This window comes from Hypanus sabinus, chromosome 1, assembly GCF_030144855.1.
Source record: "Hypanus sabinus isolate sHypSab1 chromosome 1, sHypSab1.hap1, whole genome shotgun sequence".
Lineage (NCBI taxonomy): Eukaryota > Metazoa > Chordata > Chondrichthyes > Myliobatiformes > Dasyatidae > Hypanus > Hypanus sabinus.
Genome location: NC_082706.1, coordinates 137240879 through 137262526, shown reverse-complemented (window position 1 = coordinate 137262526; position 21648 = coordinate 137240879). Strand labels below are relative to the sequence as shown.

Below are 21648 nucleotides of genomic sequence, written 5' to 3'. Positions count from 1 at the left end.
AGATAATGTAACTCGGTTATTTAGTATAATTCATTTGGCTCAAAAGAGGGAGGAAATGAGTGTGGCAGTTGCTTTCGATGCAGAAAAAGCATTTGATAGATTGGAACGGGATTTTTTATTTAAGGTATTGGAAAAATATGGATTAGGAGTATCTTTTATAAAATGGATTAAAACCTTAAATACTAATCTCAAAGCTAAAGTAGTGACAAATGGTCAAATTTCAACACCATTTCAGTTAACAAGGTCAACTAGGCAAGGTTGTCCATTATCACCTGCTTTATTTGTGTTGGCGATAGAACCATTAGCTGAATTAATTAGAATGGACCCAGATATTAAGGGTTTCAGAGTTAACCAGGAGGAATACAAGATTAACTTATTTGCTGATGATGTTCTGCTTTACTTAACAAACCCATTGCACTCGTTGCGTAAATTATCCTCTAGATTAGAAGAATATGGGAAAATATCAGGTTACAAAATAAATTGGGATAAAAGTGAAATTTTACCTCTTACTAAAGGAGATTATAGTCAATGTCGATTAATAACTCAATTTAGATGGCTGACAAACGGTATAAAATATTTAGGTATAAGAGTTCATAATGATATAAAGAACTTATATAAATTAAATTACTTACCATTATTGAAAAAAATTCAAGAAGATCTTGATAAATGGATGATATTACCAATAGCATTAGTAGGTAGAGTAAATACCGTAAAAATGAATATATTCCTTAGACTACAATACTTATTCCAATCACTACCAATACAACTACCCCAGAATTTTTTTCTAGAGTTAAATAAATATGTGAGGAAGTTTCTTTGGAAAGGTAAGATGTCAAGAATATCATTGGAAAAATTGACATGGAAATTTGATCTAGGAGGGTTACAACTTCCAAATTTTAAGAATTATTATGAAGCAAATCAACTTAGATTTATTGCATCATTTTTTGAGAAAGATAGACTGGCATGGATTAGAATAGAACTAGATAAAATAGGAGAAAATACACCAGAAGATTTTATATATAAATGGGAATCTAAATGGATACGGGAAAAGAAAGAATCTCCTATATTAAAACATTTGATTGACTTATGGAATAAGATAAATGTTGATGATGAGACAAATCTTTATTAGCAAAGAGATCTTTAGTTCAAAATAGACTTATTCCTTTTACAATGGATAATCAACTTTTATAAATTGGTTTCAAAATGAGATTAGATATATAGGAGATTGTTTTGAAGGAGGTATATTAATGTCATTTGATCAATTAAAGAATAAATATAAAGTATCAAACAAAACTCTTTTTTGTTACTTCCAATTAAGGGCTTATTTAAGAGAAAAATTAGGTCAAACAATGTTATTGCCGAAATCTAATGAAATAGAAACTTTAATTCAAAAGGGAAAAATTAAAAAATTTATTTCTTGTATGTATAGCTTGATTCAAAAACAGGCAATTAAACAAGGAATCCATAAGTCAAGACAAAAATGGGGAAGTGACTTGAATATTAAAATTGAAGAAACAAATTGGTCAAGACTATGTCTTGATAGTATGACATATACAATAAATATCGTTAAGATTAGTGCAATATAATTTTTTACATCAGTTATATATTACACCACAAAAAAAAATAAAATCCAAATTTATCTGATCAGTGTTTCCGATGTAACCAAGGAATCGGTACTTTTTTACATTCTACTTGGTCTTGTTCTAAAATTCAACCTTTTTGGACAAATTTAAGAGTTTTATTGGAATAAATTATTGGACACAACTTCCACATAATCCAGTATTATTTTTATTAGGCGATGTTGAAGGGATAAAATCGAAACCCAAATTGAATAAATATCAGAAAGAATTCATAAAAATTGCACTGGCAGTAGCCAAAAAGGCTATTGCAGTTACTTGGAAATCGGATTCATACTTAAGTATAGATCGTTGGAAGAATGAAATTTCCAGCTGTATTCCACTTGAAAAAATTACTTATAATTTAAGAGATAAATATGAAACATTTTTGAAAATTTGGCGCCCTTATTTACAAAAGACAGGATTAAATATATAGGTGCTCTGAAGATAAAATAATTGGTTATTTGGGGAAATAAATAAATATATATATACTAAAGTTATTACGAACTTCGTGGAGCATGTGGGGATCTTCCGATATCCAGGCACTCTCTCTTTCTTTCTTTTTTTTCTTTTTCTTTTTCTTTGTTTTTATAGGGATGTTAGGGGGGAGGGGTAAGGGGGGAAGGGTATATATTTTTTTCTTTCTGTAATCATTTGAAAACTCAACAAAAAAATTTTTTTAATAAAGGATTGCACAAGTGTGCTGAGAAAATTCAAGCCGTGATGGATGTCTCAAAGCCAAAGGATATGTCACATTTGCGGTCCTTGTTAGGATATGTCAAATACTAGAACAGGTTCCTGCCAAATCTGGCACCCGTGCTTCACCTCTTGAACACATTACTACAGATTGCCAAGAAATGGCAATGGACAAAACAGTATAAGGTGACTTTTATGAAGGTAAAGGAAATGGTGACATCAAACACTGTACTCACACATTATGATCCACATTGTCCAGTGAAACATGCTTGTGCTGTCTCACCTTATGGTATAGGTACAGCCATGTCACATATTATCAGTGAGGGACTGGATATATGAGTATTTGGATAGATAGGGACTGATCAGGGATATTCAACATGGCATGTGTCTAATTAATCTTACAGAATTTTTCAAAGAAGTTCACAGGAAAGTTGATGAAGGCAAGCCAATAGATGTTGTCTGTATAGACATAAGTAAGGCCTTTGACAAGACCCCATAATGAGGTTGGTCAAGAATGTTCAGTTGCTTGACATTCAAGATGAGGTAATAAATTAGTTTAGACATTGGATTTGTTGGAGAAGCCAGAGAGTGGTACTGGAGGGTTGCCTCTTTGACTGGAGGCTTGTGACTATTGGTGTGACACAGGAGTTGGTGCTGGGTTTGTTGTTGTTTGACATCTATATCAATGATCTGGGTGATAATGTGGTTAGCTAGGTCAGCAGATTTGTGGAGGACTCTAAAATTGGGGGTGTAGTGAACAGTGAGGAAAACAGTCAAAGTTTGCATTGTGATCTGGACCAGCTGGAATAATGGGCTGAAAAATGAAAGATGGAACTTAATGCAGAAAAGTGTGAGGTGTTGCACTTTTGGAGGACAGACCAGGGTAAGACTGACAGTACTGTGCAAAAGAAATGGGCACATAGCTTGTGTGCCTAATATTTGCACAGAACTGAAGTAATTTTGTGTATTGCACTGTATTGCTGCTGCAATATAAAACAATTTAATGACATGTGAGTGGTGATTAATCTGATTCGGATATGGGTCTCTATTGTGGACAAAGAGTAAAAAGTGGGTAGGGAGAATGGAATCATTGTTAGGAAAAGGGGAAAGGAGAGGTGTGGGGGAGTTTAGCAGGAGGCACCTGGAAGACATTCTGTAATGATTAATAAACCAATTGTTTGGAATCAGATGACCTTGCCTGATGACTCAGTGCTGGTTGTGTCTATACCTGTTTTACCTCCCACCCTAGCACTTTTTCTCTGCCATCTGTCCAACACCCCTTCCGCAGAGCTCCACCTTGCCATTTCCGACATCCTTTGTTCCTGTCAGATTTATAAACTCACTCTCTGCCTCAAGTTGAGAAATACAATACTATGCAAAAGTCTTAAATACCCCAGCTGTATATCTGTGCCCAAGACTTTTGCACTGTACTGTACATGATGAGCAGTATTGCACAGAGGAGTGTGGTAGAACAGAGTGATGTAGAAATATAGATTCCTTGAAAATGGTGTCAAAGGTAGATAGGGTAATAAAGAGCATTTCTGGCACATTTGGCCTTCATAAATATAAAGTACTGAGTACAGGAAATGGGCTGTTTTGTTGAAGTTGTACAAAATATTGGCAAGGCCATGTTTGGAGTATTTTATGCAGTTTTTGTCATGTGCCTACTGGAATGGTGTCAATAGGATTGAAAAGAGTGCAGAGAAAATGTTTAAGGATATTTCCATGTCAGGAAGACCTGACTCATAAGTAAAGTTGAATAGGTTTGGAGTTTATTCCTTAGAACGTAGATGAGTTGGGGGTGGGGGGGGGGTGTAGACTTGATGGAAGTATACAAAATTTTGAGGGATAAAGACAGGGTAAGTGCAAGCAGACTTTTTCCACTGAAGTGGGGTGAGACCAGAAGTAGAGGTCATGGGCTGAAGGTGCAAGGTGAAAATATTAAGAGGAACATGAGGGGAAACTTCTTCAGTCAAGGGTCATGAGACTGTGGAACAAGCTGCCAGCACAAGTGGTGGCATTGCAGAGTTCTGCATTTAAGGGAAATTTGGATAGGCTTGTGGATGGGAAGGGTATGGAGGGATATGGTTCTGCTGCAGGTCAATGTGATTAAGCAGATTAATAGTTCAACACGGACTAGGTAGGCCAACAGACCTGTTTCTGTGCTATAATAGTCTGTGATTGATGGAAATTGCTCACTTACCTGGAGGGTTCTGTGAGATTCTCATTGCACTTATCCAAGAATGCCCTGTGGGACATGACTCCAAGGCAACATAATCTAAGTTCTCCTGAAGAACATTTAAAAAGATCAGTACATAAGGAATCATGCTATTCTCTGCACACTTGATGCCAAACTTACATCACAGTCAAAAGTTAACTCACAGCTAGAAGTGAGTTAAGAAAATAGAATAAGGTTGACAAGGATAATAAGTCAGCCATGATGAACTGGTAGAGCAGACTCAATAGGCAGAATTGCTTAATTCTGCTCAAAGAAGAAAATAGAAAAATGGTGTTTGGTTAAGTTTCTGAATTGGTGTGATTTGATCCAGAAATGTTTGCAAAAGCAATTTACTCTACTAGAATGGATACTCATTAATAAAAAAACTCTACAATCCAAGTTCGATATAAATTTTAATGCAGATTTTTTTAATTAGCTATGATATATTTAATTAACCATTTAACTTTTGATAAGCAAAAGAGAATCCACAATGCTGGAAATTCAAAGAACACACACAAAATGTAAGAAGAACTCAGCAGACCAGGAAACATCCGTGGAAAAGAGTATAGTTGACATTTTGGGCCAAGACCCTTCATCAGAACTGGGAAAAAATGACGAGTCAGAGTAAGAAAGTGCAGGCAGGAGAGGAAGAACCACACACCCCTCTCCCAGTTTCACCTCTCACCCTGTGGTTCTTCCTACACTCGCCCCACTTTCTTACTCTGTCTTGTCATCTTTTTTTCTCATCCTGATGAAGGGTCTCAGCCCGATATGTCGACCTTACTTTTTTCCGTAGATGCTGCCTGGCCTGCTGAGTTCCTACAGCATTTTGTGTGTGTTGCTTAACTTTTGATAATCTATTTTATTCATCTGTTTTTCCTGTCATGAATGCAGTTTCCCTTTGTTAATAGAGGAGCTGGTTGAAATTATTGATTTGCTGAGTTCTGCAATTTTTGATTTCATTTTAATTAGCTGCTATTACATTTATTTTTTTAATCAACATTTAAACAGCTTTCCTTTCCTTAAGAAAAGATATACTAATGCCGTGTTGCTTTTTGATCTCAGGTTCAGCGAATCAACAGCAAGATGTCTCCATAAACAAAAATGAAGACATGAGCAATGTCCAAGAGATGTCAACCAAGCGTCTTGTTATAGGTTCAATGGAGCTTCGTCTGGACAGTAGCTCTGTTCACAGAATACTGAAGATGGTGGCATGTGGTCTGAATCATGAGTATGAGCCATACAGCAAACCTCGCTCAGGTTAAATAGAAATTCTTATGTGTTATATAAAAGTAATTATCTGAGCTGCTTAACTGAAAAAAATGAGCAATAGCTTGACATTTAACATGCTGCTGTTGTAGTTACTGTTGCCTTTTGTTTGTATGAAATATTAGGTTACTGTATTATGAGTCAAAACAAAAAGCTATATATTATTTCATACTTTAGTAACTGATCATATTGTTGACTATAATTTACCTTTGGAGCAACGAACAATCTGCTGGAACTCAGTAGGTTGAGCTGCATCTGTGGTGGTGGCGGGGGCAGATGGAGGAATTAACCATTTTTGTTAAAATTATGCATCCTGATTTGATCCTCCAGAAGTTAGTTTCTTACTCCAAATTTCAGCATCTAAGATGTTTTGTATATTCTATGTTCTGCCTTTGGTCAAAGAACAAAATTCAAGAATGTTTAGGTGGATTGAGTAGAAATGAGTGAAGAGACAAGAAGTTAGGGAACGTTAAAAGATAAAGATGGGGGTAATGTTGCTGAGGATTTCAGTGAAAAAGGATTTGGGAGAGAAGAAGTAAAGAAAGTATTATGGAAGGACATTGAAAAGGAAGATTTGGTGGATGGCTTCAATAATCTACAATGCACAGTGGAAAAGGGGAGAGAAAAGGATGTGCTGAGGTGAAGAGGTTATTTTTTTGTTTTTGTTTCAGTGAGCTTGGGGAGAGAACTGCATACAGTTATGCTGTGTGATTATTGATCATTAGAGCAACTTTGAGACTGGTGGAGTGTTCCATGCATTTAGCTTTTTGAAAGAGATATGGAGTTTGATTACCAAAACAATTGAGAGTTAGTTGCTTGACTTAAATGCTGCAGTTGCTTTAGCAATCTGAATAGTAGTGTTTTATGGAATGGTTTAGAATGCTGGGAGGATTTGAATATGTGGGAACAATCTACTACCTGCGGTTTCATTCTGTTTACAACTTTTTCCAAGAAGGAGGTCACCCATTGTCTATTGGACTTTCAGTAGATGAGTAAAATGGAGATACAAGAGACTACAGATGCTTAAATCTGGAATGAAAAAAACAAGCTGCTGGAGGAACTCATTGGGTCAGGCAATATATGTGTTGGGAAATGGACAGTCAGCATTTTGGGCTGAGAAGCCGTACCTGGACTGAAAACTAGAGAGGATATAGCCTGTATTAAGCAGTCAGGGGAATTTGAAGCAAGAGCTGGCAAGCAACAGGTGAATCCAAGTGAGGAGCAGTGAAAAGCAGATGGAAGAGAGAACAGTGGCAATAGCAGTCGAGGCTGGCAGGTGATAGGTGCAGGCAACAGAGGGCGATAGAGAATGAAATCTGGTGTGAAAGGAAGGTGGAGCTTGGGATCATATAAGAGAGATGTTATGATCAGAAGGGAGAGGGAACCCAGTGGGAAGAGTGTGTTTTGTAGAAAATTAGAGGAATCTAAAGAGAAGTTAAGGGTAAGGAAATGTTCTGACAGGTGGAGGAGAGAAGGCTAGGAGGCAAACCACAGATATTTAAAAACAAGAAATTGTACAGCAACACACAGAAAATGCTGGAGGAGCTCAGCCTCCGTCACTCCAAGGAGAAAAGGCCACGTTGATTCAACCTATTTTCATAAGGCATGCTCCCCAATCTAGGCAACATCCTTGTAAATCTCCTCTGCACCCTTTCTCTAGTTTCCACATCCTTCCTGTAGTGAGGTGGCCAGAACTCAGCACAGTACTCCAAGTGGGGTCTGACCAGGGTTCTATAAAGCTGTAAAATGGCTCCACAATCTCTAAGGCCTTGCCCAAAAAGGGTATTTATGGATGAATGACAAGGACGATGCCATGGCTCAAAAAAAAGCATATCCTTCTCTGTAAAGACTTTCCAAAGTGTCACTTCGAAGATACTATAAAGATGTGGATGAAAGTCTTGTGGTCAGATGAAACTAAAGTGGAACTTTTTGGCTTCAACATAGCGTAAATCTAACACTGTGCATCAACTTGGTAACACTATCTCTATCCAAAGTAAGATGGGCGTATCATCATGCTATTGGGTTGCTTTGCAGCAGCGGGGACTGGAAATCTAGTCAGGATTGATGGAAGACCCTGGATTGAAATAAAAGCCTCTGTCAGAAAGCTTAAACAGGGAAGTAAGCTCATTTTCCAGCAGGGCAACCCGAAGTACGCTGTTGAGCAATCATGTTAGTGACTTTAAATGAAGAAAATTGATGTCCTTGAGCAGCCCAGTGAGAGTCTTGAACTTCATCTGATTGATCATCTCTGGCAAGACCTCGAAGTTGCTGTCCACTGTAGCTCCCAACCTTTGGCACAGCTTGTGCAATGTTACCTGGAGGAATGGGCAAATCTTGCTCCATCATGTTGTGCAAAGCGAATATAGCCTCATCCAAAAAGACTACTGGCTGTTTTATAACTGTTAGAGGTGGTTCAACTAAGAACTAAGGAAAGTGAGAATGAATACTTTTGAACTGCTGTCATTTCAGTTTTTGAATTTTTAGTTTTTCATGCTTTACAATTTTCCTAGTTCCTAGGACTCTACTGTGAAAAAAAGGAGTGTGTGCTACACAAATAAAAATTCTCAGTTAAATTGATTAAAGTCCCTGATTGAAATACTCATTTATGTGAACAAAGGGTTGGGTGCTGAATACTCTTATAAGGCACTATATCTTTAAAACAAAGAAATAACAACAAGTTAATGTTCTCAGTCTTTTCAAACCTCTCTGTAGCTTTGCACATACTTTTGTAACCCACTCCAGTCATGCAACCCTCTTTATTGTGAGTGATCATAAAACACAGAACTGTACAATACAGGAATTGAATTGACTTTTTTTCTTACAACCTTCACATTCATGAGGAGTAAAAATCTTTGTTACGTCTCTGTCTAAATGTGCAATATGCAATCATAGTAATATATAATAATTTATAATAAATAGAACAGTCAATGTAACATAGCTATATACTCAAATCAGCGTGAGTTAATCAGTTTGAGTGCCTGGTGGAAGAAGCTGTCCCGGAGCCTGTTGGTCCTGGCTTTTTTGCTGTGGTACCGTTTCCACAGCAGCTGGAATAGATTGTGGTTGGGGCGACTCGGGTCCCCAATGATCCTTCGGGTCCTTTTTACTCACCTGTCTTTGTAAATGTCCTGAATCATGGGAGGTTCACATCTACAAGGCCCTTCAGCCCATGATGTCTTTACATGATGGTAAATGAAACCAAATCTTTCTGCCTGCACGTGATCCAGATCCTTGTATTCCCTGCATTTTCACATGTCAATCTAACAGCATCTTAAATCTGCTTTTTTCTCCCGGCAACCTGTTGCAGGTACCCACCACTGTATATAAAAATACCTAACTCTCACACATCTTCCTTCAACTCCCCCTCCCCACCTTAAATGCTTAAATGCATGTAATCTTGTATTTAAAAATACTTGAACATTGTTCTACTGGGCAACCCTAAATTTAATTTCTCAATCGTTGGTGCATGCACCAATAGTTGCAAGATCGTCAGATATAGAATTTCCTCTAAAGTTTCCTCTTAACCTTTCTTTGTATGACCAAGCTTTTGGTCACCTGCTATAATATATCATTGTATGGCTTGGTTTCAAATTTCTTTTGATAACTTGTTGCAAATTGCCCTGAGTAATTTATTTTGCTACAATACTTTGTAGGAGGGTATTAGCATGATTCATCAGGGAAAATACAATTTTTTTTGGCTCTAGTTTTAAAATATATTTTAGCTTGTCCCATTGCAACCCCACAACAGTTGTCATCCATTCAATATGCCATTGCACTTATACAGTACATAGAAACATAGAAAATAGGTGTAGGAGTAGGCCATTCGGCCCTTCGAGCCTACACCGCCATTCAGTATGATCATGGCTGATCATCCAACTCAGAACCCTGTACCTGCTTTCTCTCCATACTTCCTGATCCCTTTAGCCACAAGGGCCATATCTAACTTCCTCTTAAATATAGCCAATGAACTGGCCTCAACTGTTTCCTGTGGCAGAGAATTCCACAGATTCACCACTTTCTGTGTGAAGAAGTTTTTCCTCATCTCAGTCCTAAAAGTCTTCCCCTTTATCCTTAAACTGTGACCCCTCATTCTGGACTTCCCCAACATCGGAAACAATCTTCCTGCATCTAGCCTGTCCAATCCCTTTAGAATTTTATATGTTTCAATAAGATCCCCCCTCAACCTTCTAAATTCCAGTGAGTATAAGCCTAGTCGATCCAGTCTTTCATCATATGAAAGTCCTGCCATCCCAGGAATCAATCTGGTGAACCTCCTCTGTACTCCCTCTATGGCAAGAATGTCTTTTCTCAGATTAGGGGACGAAAACTGCACACAATATTCTAGGTGCGGTCTCACCAAGGCCTTGTAAAACTGCAATAACCTCCCTGCTCCTGTACTCAAATCCTTTTGCTATGAATGCCAACATAACTTTTGCCTTTTTCACTGCCTACTGTACCTGCATGCCCACCTTCAATGACTGGTGTACAATGACACCCAGGTCTCATTGCATCTCCCCTTTTCCTAATCGGCCACCATTCAGATAATAATCTGTTTTCCTGTTCTTGCAACCAAAATGGATAACCTCACATTTATCCACATTAAATTGCATACTTTGAAGACAGTCACTATTTTAGTATGTAATTGGTTGAAAATCATCCAATCAAGCATTTGTTTGCTTTCCAAAATTATTCTAAAAATGCTGATACTTATGCTAACATTGCTTGTTTGAAACCTTTCAGATACGGAGGATGAGAACAGAACATTGCCAAGCTCAGAGGAGGTTGCTGCTTTGGAGGAATATATTCCAACCAGATTAACATGTATTACTGTTTTAAAATGCACATTTACAATTACCCTGGCTGAGTTCAATCTTCTTGACAACTTACTTCCTATAATTTTAGGTCAAAAGGTAATGAGCCTCTTTCTCCAAAATTCTTCTAAAAGTATTTGCAAGAAAGGAAGTAGGAATTTTTCTTTAGGATGTCATTGGATTTCTTCAAATAGATTTGAAAATCAGGACAGAGCTTGTCTTTAAATGACAGTAATTTTTACTTTCTGCCATATTCTGATTCAAAATAAAGCAGATGTAAAATAATAAAAAGTGTCCTTGTAATCGGATATGAGGAAAGAGGCTTCATTGCAATAAGAAACAATAGTGTTTAAAATGAGAGAATGTAAGAAATGCAAATGAGGGTATAGCATATGTTCCTTTGAACCTGCCTTGCCCGTCAATAGTGATGCTTTTGAATTTTATTAAACTTCATCATCCTGCTTGTTGTCATAGGTTGATCATCAATTTATAAATTTATAAAGTCCAATGTGAATATCTAGATTCAGAAAATATTTTTAGGAAGTCACCACTGATTTTAGGAATGAGATTTTGCTGTTGAATATTTTATTATTTTGATTTAGGCACTGGTGAGAAGTTCAGTGGTGGATGTGATGAACATGGATATTTAGGAAGTCTGCAAAAATAAAACAAACTATTGGAGAAGGTTAAGATGTATGGAATTAAAGTAAGGTTAGGGAACTTGATTGATATGACACCAGTAATGCTATAATTGCAAAATGTACCGACTGTAATTTTAATTACTAATGTTGTAGTAACCTATTTGAACCCATGTAAGTTTTGTCCTAAGGGAAGGTAGTTTTAGAATTTAGCCCCAGATGAAGGAAGAACTGTGTATTTCCAAACAGGATAGTTATCTGATCCAAAAGGAATTTGTGTGTGATAGCATTCTGAGTTAATTCTGTTCTTGCAGAGAATAGGCTTGACAAGTTTGTGAGTTGTCTTGGTGAACATATGCAAAACATTTTGCAGATGGTAGGTAAAGGTGGTGGAGACATTGAGGATTAGCACAGTTGATGGAGAGGAATCATTCAGCTGGCTTTAAACTCTTCAGTAGAATTGGAATTATACTAATAGGTATCTAGCTAGGTAAATGGAAAGCATTTTGTTATATTCCTGATTTGCCTTTTAATGCTGGAAAGTCTTTGGTTATCTGGTATTGAATGATCCTGAAGAATGCTAGGTTCTGTATTGAATGATACTGAAAAATGCTAGATTCTGATCCACTCTTGTAGCTGCAGTATTTACATAGTTGTATATTTAAATTTTGGTTCAGTTGTGCCTTCTCCTTCCCTCCTGGGTGTTGATGGTGTGACTTTGAAATGGTTAAAAGTATGAGGCAAGACTCAAAAGTAGGTGGCTGGTTTTTTTTTGGAGATGGTCATGGCAAGTGATTGTGTTGCACAAGTTTGGCACTTAAAGAACCTATGCCATAATTGTATGTGGTATGTAAGCTTTGTTGCATTGTTTGTGAATGAAATTCATAACTTTTGTCCTTGTATTCGAAGAAAAGTTAGTGATAAAGTAACTAATATGATTGGGTTTAGCATATTGCTTTAAGGAAATTATTGACTTCAAGACATTTCAAGTACCTACTGCTGTTCTTGACCTGTCTTATTTTTGCTGATGCCTTGGCTTGATGGTAATTGTGGAGTAAGGATGATGATAGGCTACACAGGTGGAATACAATTCTACTGTTTCTGCCAGCTCACTGGGTCTTACTGATGACTGGTTTTGAACTTCCTGAGTAGTTCTCAATCTGAGTCATGGGTTGGTGTGCCACCCAAAAAGCTGATGAATGAAGTGTGAATACGACAGTGACTTCACAAGAGTTGTATATTTATTAATGCCAGTGCCATTTTGAAGTTAGCAGGATTGATTAGAGAAATCTTCTTAGTTAGCTTGCTCATCCTCTGTTATATACCCTGGTAAGTGTCCTTCTGGACACAATAATACTACATCTCATTTTATTTGTTCTCTCAATGCATCAATTAGTGTATTCTTAGTGTATGGCAAATATGATTTGCATTAAAGTAATGTAAATATTTTCTTCTTTCAGCATTCTGTACCTTACATAAATGCTCCGCAATTTCATCCATTGCGGCCCCTACCTGCCTTGAGAGTACAGATGGACAAAGTTAGTTTGGAATATTCAGTGCCAATGTATGCTGGACAACTTATACCCACTGTCAGCAGCCTTAATCAGCCATCTGATAATTTATTGCACTACTGCTATGTGCACTGCTATGTCAAGGTAATATTTTTTTTCAGCCTTCTCTTAATTCATTAAATTTGAAATTTTTCACTGTGATTTTGTTTTCAGGTTGTATCAGGTAGAAATCCAAAATACTGACTCTAATTTAAGGCAGGAAATTAACCAAAACATTTTGACACCTCTTTGATGTTCTTGCATTTTCGCATGCTAGTCATGGTGGTCAGATATTTTAAACACTAAGCTACTTATGTCTTTGGTGACTTAGTTCAGTTTCAATCCTGGTTAATGCAACAGGCTAAATGAAGCTTATTTAATATGGAATATTGATTGATAAATGTAATTTTTGGTAGCAAATACTTTACCTCTTTCTTATTAACTACCTTTCCTTCACCAGGATTTCCTGTGCTTGAATCTTTAATCTCTTTAGTCATGAAATCAAACACATGTGGAATACGTGGCAGGAAACTAATCCTGAATTCAGGTCGCACATCACTTTGAAACATAATTTTGTTTTGTTCGTGCTTACGTGTGTTTATTATCTCTCAGCACTCTGCTGAATTATTGGATATATTTCAGATAAACTGTTGTCTAATTCTGTGGATTACAATTTAGAAAAAATATCAAATAAGGGCTTGCAGAAAGTGCAGTGGAGGTTTACCAGAATCGTTGGTACACAGAACTTCAGTTAAATGGAGAACATAGGGAAGCTAGGGCTGTTCTTGAAGCAGAGACAGAAAAGTGCCAAGTTAATAAAGGCAGCGGAAATTAGGAAGGGGCATCATACAACAGTGAAGGAAGTTTGGCATTGAGGGCTGCGTATTTTAGATCATTTGCTGTTTGCTGAAGATTTGGATGAGGCAAATTTATTTCATAATGTTAAGTTGTTTCGAACTGGAATACACTGCCTAGGAGAGTGGGAGGTACAGATTCACTATCAGTGTTCAAGATAGAATTAGATAGATACTTGAAGGAGAAGCATTTGTTTTGGCAACGCACAATCTGCTGGAAGAACTGAGCAGGACGAGCAACATTGGTGGGAGGAAAGAAATGGTTGACATTTTGGGCCAAAGCCCTACATCAACACTTGATGCAGGATATTAATCTGAAGTGTTTATGGTTTTGTTCCTCCCACCAATGCTGCTTGACCTGTTGATTTATTCCAGCAGATTGTATGTTGCCCCAGATTTCAGCATCTGCAGTCTCTTCTGTCGCACTTGTTGGGCTCTGGGGGTAGGGGAGGAGAATGGGACTAATTTGGTAGAGCCTCCTTTTGTGCTGAGATTCTTTGAAGCTGGCGGTTGTGACTCGCAGCACTAAACTATTCTAGACCATGTCCTCTATTGACATTCATATTATTGGCATATTTTAACTTAAATAATTCTGCAGGGATTCCGATGCCAGACATACACGTGAAAGCAATTGCGTTTTTGGGTTGCAGCCTAATGTGAATTATAAGCAAGATGCAGGAAATGGTTGAGATTGCATCTTGTATATGTGCTTTCAAACTTTTCTTTCTATTGAATAGCGGTGGTAGAAGCAATAATATGCCATTGCAAGCCATGCTGAAGTTTTGCGTAATCTTTCTAGTTACAGAATTTAGGTAAAAACATCATTTTTATTTGCTAGAATAATTTATTGACTTGGTGCTAGGTTACTCAAAGTTATTGTAAAATTAAATGTTTTTCTAACATAAACATCGGTTTTGTCAAAATATTTCATTAATACTTTGAACACATTTAAGCTGGTTACTTTAAATCTGCATTCATAAAAAAGCAAGCAGTTTTGCTACTGCTGTTTTGAATTTAATGTGAAGGAAGCAAGTTCTGTTCATTGAGACATGTGCATCTTTTCATTGCGTGTGAGTTAATGTTTCAGATTTGATGTGTTTCCATAGGTTAGTACTTTAAATTGTTTTGGCTGTTGTGATGCTTGAAACACATTTGACAGAGCCAACTGAGAAAACTTATTGAGCTTGACTCTTTGAGAAAACTGGATTACCAACAGCACAAATTCAATGATTCAGTCAGTTTAATTGTGTGCAGAAGTTGAGGTGATTTCTGTATTGTTAGGGCTCTGATGAGAAACAGACATTAATAGAGATCTGAATTATTGTTAGGGCTCTGATGAGAAACAGACATTAATAGAGATCTGAATTATTTGTGGGATTATTTTAAAATTTTAAAGTATAAAAGAAATACTGTGGTTAAATCTTCCTTTTGTTTTCATCAATTTAATCTGCAGTTGTCTTAAATGATTTTTGATCAGTTCTGATATAACCATTTTTTTACATATGCACATAGAAGAAAATTACATTTTGGTATCATGATGGGAACTGCATCAGAGAATCCAGTTTTCTTAAGACCTAAAATAAGTCTCTATTCACAACGTTCTAATACTTTTGAACCAACCTTTGCATCAAATTTATAAGAATACAAGGATTTTGGACCGGGGTAGGCCTCCAGGTCTCTTAAGTTTGCACCCAACTACATCACTCAACATAGAAACACTTACAAAAGCTGATGCTGGAATTTGAAGCAACAATTTGTATCCTGATGCAGCGTTTTTGACTCAAAACATTTACAGTTCTGATTTCCTCCTGCAGATTGTTTGTTGTACCATCATTCAGTGTTCATGGCTGATCTATGCTGGCTTCATTTCCTCAACTTTTAAAATACTTATTTTTATCCATTATCTAATGAATTGGTCTCTGCCAGTCTAGTGGGCAATGAATTCCACAGATTTACTCTTGATCAAGAGAAGAAATTTGTACACACCTCTGTTATGAATGACTGGCCCCTTGTTGGTGGCTTAGGATTTTGCATGTTTGAAAAGGTCAACCCCCCCCCCCATCCCCATGCCCCCGATTCTTCCAAACTAAAGAAGTGACGAGGGTGTGAAAAAAAACTTTAGTTTCAATATTATATGAGGCAAACCTTCATGATGCCTGTTAATGTTTCCATGCTTCTCCTGCTGGGATATGTTTCTATGGATCCCTTTGTCAATATGATATTTTTTGGCTCTGTGCCTTCAACATGAGAAGCATTGCGGTTGAGTCTGATATTGTTTCACCGGATAGTAAATGGTAGTATTTGCGAGGAATAGATGAGCAAAGTGGGAAAAATGAAGTAGGTTATGGTAAATAGTTATTTGTTGGTTAACATGGAGTTTGTGTATCAAAAGACTTGTTCCCATGTTGTCTGGTTCTCTGACTCTACACTTAAGCCCTAGGCAGCTGACGAAAAGGTAACTAAAGTAGGGAATTGTCTCTCCAGACATTCATGTATCTCTATCTTTCTGATCTCAAAAAAATCTCCTCTAAAGCTATCTATTTTGACGAAAGTTAGCTTATTATTTTATTTGATGTTGAATTTAATTTATTAACCCTTTTATGAAGCACATTTGGGCATTATATCCCCTTTAAGTGCTTACAGAAATGTAATTTTGTTCGTGATGATCTACTTTTGCAATTTAGGTTTGAATAAGTTGCTATCTCCCTCCATACCGACTGTGCTTTTGGCACTATTTGAATCCTGTCCTCTACCATATGATTGCAAACATTTGTAAATAATTGCTAACATTTCATGAAAAGCCATCGTTGTCACCTGTGGGTGCTCATTGCACATGCTTTGTTGCACAGGTGTTTCCTCTCAGCTGCTGTTTTCTCCACGTTCCAGGTTACCCATCAAAACTGGAAAAAAAAACTCCTTTTGTAGAAGCTGAGTGTGGTTTTGTGCCAGAATTAGACTTCCAACTCTGCTTCATTCTTGCTAACTTCTACTGAATGTGTTTGAAATAAGTTGGTTTGGACATATGGTCTGTATTGATTCTTAAAAACACCCCATTCATATTAGTAAGCAGGTTTCTGAACCTATCACCACAAAAATAGCTCAAGCCCACCTGCAGCTGATTTTTGATCCCATGCACCAGTTCCCCCTTTCCTTACTTTGTCTGGAAAGTAACAAAATGGAAAGAAGAGAAATTAGAAGTTTCAAAAAGACTCTATTGCTTCCCAAAGTTTATTTTTTTTTTAACTTGTATAGGCAAATAAGACAGAACCAGTTTACAGCAAGTTAATAGTAATGGCTGTTTTGCCAGCTGCACAGCAGATAGGAGTGGGACCCATGACAATTGTGCACTGAAGTTTCTGCTGTATTAGTTGGTTTTTTAATATGAACTCTGATAACTTTGAACCACTATTTTTGGAGAATTAGAGCTCCTTCTATTTATTATATTAAATAATTTTGCCAGGGTCAGTCCATGAACCTATAAAAACTCCTGCTTTATTCCTTTGTTTTTAACACTACTTATTTATTTATATAGTCCATAATAATTTTATGTCTTTGTAGTCTACTAATGCCACAATATAACAAATTTCATGTCATATAATAGTAAATCTAGTTCTGTTTCTGATTTTGAACTTAACAAACTTTCTGTTAGGAAAATATTGTTTTGCTGTAAACTGGGAATAAAATGATGGACAAGGTCCTCAATATTCTTAAGGACTTTTTCTGCTAAGTTGCTATTTCTACTTTTTTTTCAAAAAATGTTTCTAAGCAATGCAGATTTCTATATTAAGTATTTGTATCAGTGTTGATCTCTAAATGCTAATGAAAATGATTGTGCACATCTGATGTATATGTTTGAGCTATGTGTGTCTGGCATAATTCTGATCAGTGACTATTGAGCGGTGGGGGGCTTGATCACCATGTTTGGACAGCTGGAAGAAAGGATTATCCCAATATTCAATCATGGTAATGTTCTCTTCCATTCATATTTGACGTATGCTGACTCCCATCTGTAGAGAAAGGCATACTTGACTCATTGGAAATAAAACACAGTATTTCTATGATAAATTACACAATTGAGCACTGAGGCTTTATTAGAAAATCAGACCCAGAAATTGTCTTCATGCAAAATGAAGTTAATCTAAATTTTCAAATTGTAATTATTTAGGATAATTTTTTGTTGGGGACAAACTTGTGAGGCTTCCTCAATACATTGGCATTTTTTAACTTGCTATGTAAAGACTGTTTTCATCAATGAAAAAAATGTGTAGAGTGTTCTGATCACTTCATGACACAGTGAGAAATCCGATTCCTTAATACATTTGTAAATTTCGACACAAATGATGTTGATGAATATATGACCAAAATTGTTTTCAATCAACACAGCTTGAGTAACAGAATTTGCTGTGTGAATAAGAACTTGTCAACATGACTTGGACAATGTGCTGCACAGTATAAAAGACACCAAAGCAAGATGTTAATAAGTTAACTAAAACTGGAGGGTGCCAGTCTAATTTCCCCCCAGTGAATGGATACAAAAAAGCTGTTTTTGCAGACCCAAGAATAGTAATCCAACCCCAGCATGGCTGAATTGAAGTTTTGACTCCGTGCAGGTTCTCAAAACTACAGCAAAGGCATTCTTTTGAATGAACTTCATACATTGTACTTAATTCACATGCTGTATTCAACCTGACTTATTTCTGCTGTGTACTGTACAATTTTTGCCCATCTTCAAAATTCTGCAACACTTGCAATTATTGTTTATGATGATCTAACAAATGCTACGTGATACAGATTGTGTCTAGATTATTGCCCATTGCAATTTAGTACATTTAGAGTGTTACAAGAAGTTAGGAGCTCAAACACTGATCACTGTCTCATTGCTGCTCCATTTTATATGAATTAAATGGTATAGATCATGGGTATATCTTGATTTAAATTTTCTGGCAAATAATGATTTAAAATCCAATCTCCAGCTTGCCCAATACTTCAAAAATGTTATCAATAATTTTCAAAAATATTTAGTTATAAGTGACATTGATTTTGGGTGACGCTGCGAACAAAGTAATTGTTTTGTGTAACTCATTCACAGCTGTTACACAGCTATTCTGTACATTTGAGGTATATATGAATGTTCATTCTTATTTTAAGTCATTTACATTCTTTTTAAAATTCTTTTGTTTTTTTTTGTCATTGGTGAAACCTGATCTTTTACTGTAAAGTGACATTTCAATAATTACATTAATAACTGCCAAATGAATTTTAAAAAGTTGAAATACAACTAGTGGAAGTATAAATGGAATGTCTGGAACATATCTTAATTGCCATTTTTCAGATAACATCAAACGTATGTCATTTTTTGAGCTTATATTTTGAATATAGTCTTTTATGCATCATCTTGCAGATTTACTTCAATCAAAATAGAAATTGAAGCAAAAGTAAAATTCTGAAGTTTATGTCAACCAACACTTATATCTCTTTATGTCTAATGTTTATTGTGAAAATTTTGCCACTGAATAGTAGCCACAATATTGCAGGTAATTGAGGCAAAGGTGTAAAATAATTTCTGAGAAGTTTTATTGAGTGAGTGCAAATGTTTGCTGTGTGGACAAAATGTTAGATTATAGACTGTCCTGACAAAATGTACATTTAAATCCATTTTTGGTGGAAGTGTTCACTAAATTAGCCATTTATTCTGGGCTCTTGGTAAAATTCCACCTTGTTTCATATGATGTTAAAATTGGAGGGCTTTGGCAAAATTATATTATGCTTCAATTTGTGCCATCTGGATTTATCTAAATCAACTTATCATATGATTATCCAAATGATTACATTTTCAATTAATAAAAGGAAAAACAATGTGAAAAGGAACTCTTTAAACATTTAAAAGGTCATGACTTTGAGAAATTAGACAGTCTTTGGTGATGATGCAGAGACAGAGACAAGTCTTCAGTGTGTGTTCATTGTAAGGAAAATTGAAGTTGACATGTTTCATCCTGTCTTCATTAAACCTTTTCTTATTGTTGAGTTTTTGATCTTCTCTGGTTTGTTATTGCAGATATTTGGTTTCCAGGCAGGCCTGACCTCCTTGGATATTGAAGGATCATTCTGTCCTCCTGCCCCGGTCATTCCTTCTTTCAGCACAGCTTTTTATGGCAAATTCCTTCAACTTCCATCATATTGGTGAGTTAAGAAAGCACCAAAGGCAATTTACTTATGATACAATGAAACTGGTCACATTTACAGAAAACTGTATTCTAATTTTTTGTTTTTTTAAAATTTAAAACAGAATTGTGAAGTTATTTGGTTAATTGGTAAACTGCAGAATATACTGTACATAAACCTCCTGAAGTGCTTGCAAAAGTAAAAGTTCAAACTTTTCCCATTATTAGAGTTGAATTGTTATTTTAGTATAGTGTAGTCATCTTTACATAGAATAGGAACTAGATAATTTTCCATGTTACAGACAAGATTGTTGCTTGGGAATGCACACTACTGAGAAAGAGTCACCCACTTTCTAATTATAGTTCCCCACATGTTCATTTCCAATACAACTTTATTCTGACCAATTTTAATTGTTCCATTTTTGAAAATCATCTTCTTTTGCTGTCCATCAATTTTCGATGATGACTGAGGCCTGGGCAAGGTTGTATAGAAGACCTGCAGTTGCCCATGCTGCAAGTCTCCCCCCTCCACACCACCAATGTTGTCCAAGGGAAGAGCATTAGGACCCATACAGCTTGGCACTGGTATCGTCGCAGAGCAATGTGTGGTTAAGTGCCTTGCTCTGGGACACAACATGCTGCCTCAGCTAATGCTTGAACTAGTGACCTTCAGATCATTAGGCCGTTTTTGAAAATATTACCCTTTTATAGATGATTTGTTTAAGAACTGCTAGGACATATAAAGAAATTTTCTACTTTCTTCCATTGCCTGCTTCAGATATTCAGTCCTCAAGAATATTTTTAGTAGCTCTGTTCAAGAGAAGAGACAACGGAAACAGTTCAACTTACATGGAATTACTCTGAACAAAGATGAACTATCCAAAATAATGAACGTTTATACCAGGTTGTTTTCATACTAGCCTTAGGCCAACTTTGGTGATGAGATTGATGCGCTGATCTATTCCAAGCTTGGTGAAAATAACTAAAATCTAAAAGATTAATTTAGTCCACATGCATGTGCTATAACTGGATATCAATGGCGAGTCATTGTACTGAGCCAGTGGTCTTGAATTTGCTTGCATCCATGATTTGTAATATGACTGAGCTCATCTAATGTTGAACAAGTAAGTAATTGACCCCAGGAGACTTCCTGACTCTGGCTCAGTATCATAGATAAAGTTTCCCATTTGGCCATCTGTGGTGCTTCAAAAATTGTTTTCTGGTGAAATCTTGTATTCTCAAAACTCCAGTAATTTATTTAGTAAAGCACACACTTAGATTAAAAGTTGCTCAGATTTACATGTTTACTGGTATCTCTCCAGCAGTGTTGGTCATGGTAAATCAAAATGTACGCTTTTTCTAAGAACAAAAGCAATAGACCTGAAACTACTATTTGTTGCTGCGGTGCAGCTGTATGTAACTGAACTCACTGTATGGCTGAAAGATCCCATTGTTACAGATTGATATTCTCAAAAGTTGTTTGATTTTCATATCTTTACGCGTTTCCCTTGAAGATTTGAAAATAGCTGAAGGATATCATGATAATTAACAATTTTTCTATAATTAGAACCAACATAAAAGCACGTATAACCAAGAATACTGTCATATATCAACCTAGAATTCAGAACCAGGGCTGAGCTTGAGCAAGACTCTCAGCTCATTGGAACTGCTTGCTGTGGGTGAACTTGAATTCTTCTGACTCAGGCAAAAATGCTATCATGATGCCAAAGGTTCACTCATTAATTAGAGAGCAGTGGTTTTTATTGACAACAGCTATAAATTATTGGCAATCTGTTTTTATAACTTACATTTTTATATCTGCAACAAAGTTTACA

The 21648-nt window shown here is 36.3% G+C and overlaps 1 protein-coding gene across 2 annotated transcripts in view; it reads left to right on the top strand.

Annotated features, from left to right (window-relative positions):
- Positions 1-21648, top strand: part of LOC132398003 (intermembrane lipid transfer protein VPS13B-like) — a 1044617-nt gene that overhangs the window by 260024 nt on the left and 762945 nt on the right. For both annotated transcript variants that reach the window (XM_059976892.1, XM_059976883.1), the window contains exons 13-16: positions 5596-5790; positions 10540-10709; positions 12709-12903; positions 19708-19832. In XM_059976892.1, the coding sequence (XP_059832875.1) occupies positions 5596-5790; positions 10540-10709; positions 12709-12903; positions 19708-19832 (685 nt within the window). The remainder of the gene's footprint in view (positions 1-5595; positions 5791-10539; positions 10710-12708; positions 12904-19707; positions 19833-21648) is intronic.